The following is a 4074-nucleotide window of genomic DNA, read 5'->3' as shown; positions in this document are numbered from 1 at the left end:
GCCCCAAACTCTTAATTTTCCCCATACCTCATGTCTTCCAGCCACGACGGTTGATTACACCCTAAGATGATCCTTATGCAGTCTAGGTAATGAAGAAAGCAGACTCTCAGAGAAAGGAAACAAAACAATCTCACATTACCAAGATGTATTATTCTAGAAGGCAAAACAATTTTGCATTACCAAGATGTATTATTCTAACTCAACAATCTAAAGATATGTGAACCCAGCTTGAGGATCTAAGGATTCATATGACAATAGCAGCAAAGGGATAGCAACTCTGGTAAGGCCACAAAAGCAGTTTCCCGAAGAACTTAGAATTAAATTAGCATTTTAAAATTATGCAAGACACAACAGATACAATGAACAAAATTGTATGGCGACAAGGCATTCATTACTCATGAATTACCAGGCTCATGTGCGAGGTGAGTGCATCTCTGATCCTCTCTCCAGCCTCATCCCCCTTCCCCTCAAAGTCCGGAAACTTAGGCTCCTTCACACACACCTCAATCTCATCTGGCATAGGCTCACTACATTTGATAAGGTAATTATGAAGCAAACAGCTAGCTACCACAACATAAGGCAAGGCCTCGGCACACTCATCCTTCCAACTCGTCTGAAGTAGCTGCCACCTCGCCCGAACCCTCCCAAAAGCCCTGTCAGCCAGCTCCATCCCTCGAGCATGGACACTGTTAAAAATCGAATCTTTGGAGGAACTCGACCTTGAATCCACCATTTTGAACGGCGTCAGGAGCCAGGAAAGCAGCGGACAGCAAGAACTTCCCAAGAGATACCGAGGCACCGACACCCCATTCAGCTCTACAGGAGGACCCCCAGCAAGCACCACATGCTGAGCTTTGTAAAGCTTGGTTCTTGTAATAATCTGTGCTGGGGTCATCGACCCGTGCCACCCAACAGATACATCAAGGAACCTCCCTTCCGAATCCACCAACCCCTGGGCGATCACCGACCCCCCCTTGAACTCCCCCTCGACGAAGAACCGGGCGAAGCCAAGCACGCCGCAGCAATTAGGGAGGGACATCCAGGTGAACCCCTGTACCACGCGCTGGAGGTCGGAGGAGAGCTCGAAGAGGTGGCCAAGCTGGTCGGCGACAGCCTTGCAAACGAGGTAGAAGGCGCGGCAGGCGGCGGCTGGGGACGGAAGGCCAAAGCGGCAGGCGACGCCGCGGAAGGGAGCGGCGTGGGCGAGGCGGAAGAGGGCGGCGCCGAGCTTGTGGTCCGGCGGGCCGGAGGAGGGATCCGACTGCAGGGAAGGGGAGAGGTGCTGGAGAAGGAGGTAGAAGGAGGGCTTGGACATGCGAAAAACTTCGATCCAGCGGGGATCAGAGCCATGGGAGGAGGAGGAGGAGAGGAAGCGGAGGAACCAAGAAGAAGAGAAGGAAGAAGATGAATGTGCGGGCTCTAGGGTTAGGGTTTGGAGGGATTGGAGGGAACTAGGGGGGAGGAGAGAGAGGAGGCGGGAGAGGGAGAGGGAAGCGGAGAGGAGGGAGGATTCGAGGGAGAGGGTTTGGGAGGGAAGGAGAAGGAGGTCGGAGTCGGAGAGGAAGCGGAGGGAGAGGGAGACAGCGGAGGTGACGAGAGAGAGAACAGGGGTGAGGTCCTCCGCGGTGAGGGGGGGACTGGGGGAGGGCTTACACTTCTTCCCGGAGGTGGAAGTGGCGGAGGAGTGACGCTTTCCGCCGCCCATAGGGGTGGGTTTTTGGAGGTGGCGCAACGCTTTGACAGAGGGGGCAGGGAGCCCGACAACGACTTGCTGCATTTGTATGTGGGCACCCACATTTGAATTTTTTATTTAGCGAAAAAAAAACACTAGAAATATGTACTTTTTGCTACAAAATTTAAGAAAATACTAATTTTCTCTTCATGATCTTAGATTGGAGCTAATGATTTTTTTTTTTCATGAGAAATCTTCATTTTCCTTCGGCAAAACCCCACAAAACTCTTATAATTATTTTTTTAATTAAAAATCTTTATTTTTCCACGATAAAACCATACAAATTTTTTATAATTTAACCAACGATTATATGCATCTGAAATAGACCTTATGTAGCCGTATATGATAACGTTAAACAAGATTTTTAGAAGAGCCAACTACTGTGACGAGCATATAAATAATAAAATCCACACTAATAAATCTCGATGATTGGCTATATGCAAAACTAATGTAGTATATTCAGTATAGATAATAAATTCTTTGTATAGTATTTCAAGGGCACCATATGAGTTGGAGATGGCAAGCTGCCTAAAGTACTTCGAAAATTTTTATTTTTTAATTTTATTGCTTGTATCCATATTAGAAATATATGAATCAACAATTTCAGCAATATATATATATATATATATAACTATTTTAATTTTTTAAAAATTAAAAAATTAAAAAATTATTTTAATATATTTTTAATTACACGTGTGATCTTGCTGCGGAAAGGACAAGAAACTAGTGCTGGTGCTCCGGTTTGGCAAGCCCTGCTACGCAAGCCCCACCATCCAAAAAATAAATTTCTTGTTTGTCACGTGCGGCATTTTCGCATCTGTACTTCATAGAGTTCCTAACTTTAATAATGATAATTAATAACAAAAAAAAAATCTTATGATGAGAAAGAAACAAAGAAATATATTCATAAGCAGATCCACAATTTTTACCATGGCGAGGGAGACTCAATCTGTTAGAAGAAATAAAAATGTGCACGCTTATTAATGAATCTCTACCTATCATTAAATTTCAATTTCCATGTATTATGTAATGGTTTGTTCCATTCCGTGGAAACATGGACTCAGATTTTGCTATAATCAATGAGCTAAAGAGGGACATGTCATCAAATTTTATTTTCCATTTACTTACATTGTGGTCATATAGCGGTAAGTAGTCACAGTATGAAAACACACAATTTTGTTTTAATATAATTGATGAATCATATAAAAGTAGATTGGTAAACATCCATCTAGATCCATTTTTGTAAATGAAACTATCCGAATAGAGATAGAAATTTAAGCATCTAGCTAATACTATATTTGAATATCTCGTTCTATTTATAATTCTATTTAATATTATATATTTAGAAAAATAAATAACTATATTAACATATTACTTTTGAAATTATTCTTTTCCAAAACCTTAAATTGCACAGTCAAAAGTTCTGAAATTTTTAAAATTGAAACTTGTCTTGGCCCAACCAAAATTGAAACAAAGTTTGTGAACCTTGATTCAGAGAGATTATGAGAATATAATTATTTAGTATACTGGGAACTTTGAAATATATTCTCAGTAAGTATATAAAACATAATCTGTCCACCAAAATCTGAAAGATTCATCCATACGGAAGTATTCTCTTAAAAGAAATGCAAAACCGGACATGATTGATGGATAAGAGAACGATTTCCTTGAAATTTAAGTCAGAATAACATATAGACAGATCTTAAGATCAGTTTTCTTTTACTAACCATTGGTTTAAGAATGGCCTTGGATTTCCTCATTCAATGAATATAGTATGCAATAGGATCCTTTAAGCATTTTCTTTAAATCTCTCATCAACTATGAGGTGGAGAAGATGTAAGAGAGATGCACCATGCCCATATTGGAAGATGAAACTAATTAAAAAGGCAGTAAAATGGGTGGTCTGCACCAAGACGAGAGATAATAGGGCATCTCTCTGAATCTTTTCTCCATTCATACATAGAATTCCTTGTCTTTCTCATGCAAATAGGAGATCCATATAATGATTTAGAAGTGAAGCATCATTCAGATCATCAGGAGCATGATACGCAAGATGCATGTGTCTCCCAGTAAACATATTATTTCCTAAGAATTAGTGTCTTAGTTGTTTTCTAACATATAAATTTGCAAAAATTTTAAGGAAATCTAACATATATATGATACTTTCAGAGAACATCAAAAATTTCAAAACGTAAATCCTACTTCAGTCTGTTGGGGGAAAAACCCCAAGTCATGCCGCCGCGGAGGCGCTCGGCCAAAGAGCACCGACCGGAAAGGCGCTCGGCCAAAGAGCGCCGACCAGAAAGATGCTCGGTCAAAGAGTGCCGACCAAGAAGGCGCTC

The 4074-nt window shown here is 41.3% G+C and overlaps 1 protein-coding gene across 1 annotated transcript; it reads right to left on the bottom strand.

The window, feature by feature from the left end:
* Positions 1 to 281: 281 nt before the first annotated feature.
* Positions 282 to 1758, bottom strand: LOC103696032 (LOW protein: nuclease-like protein). The gene has a single exon (XM_026800756.3). It carries the CDS (start codon positions 1703 to 1705, stop codon positions 392 to 394), a length of 1314 nt encoding a protein of 437 aa, XP_026656557.3. The 5' UTR covers positions 1706 to 1758; the 3' UTR covers positions 282 to 391.
* Positions 1759 to 4074: the final 2316 nt, after the last annotated feature.

This window comes from Phoenix dactylifera, chromosome 2 (genome assembly GCF_051530095.1).
Source record: "Phoenix dactylifera cultivar Ajwa chromosome 2, Ajwa_hap1_PhDact_Kaust_v1.1, whole genome shotgun sequence".
Classification (NCBI taxonomy): Eukaryota; Viridiplantae; Streptophyta; class Magnoliopsida; order Arecales; family Arecaceae; genus Phoenix; species Phoenix dactylifera.
Note: the sequence above shows the minus strand (reverse complement) of the source record. Positions and strands in the feature narration are given on the sequence as shown.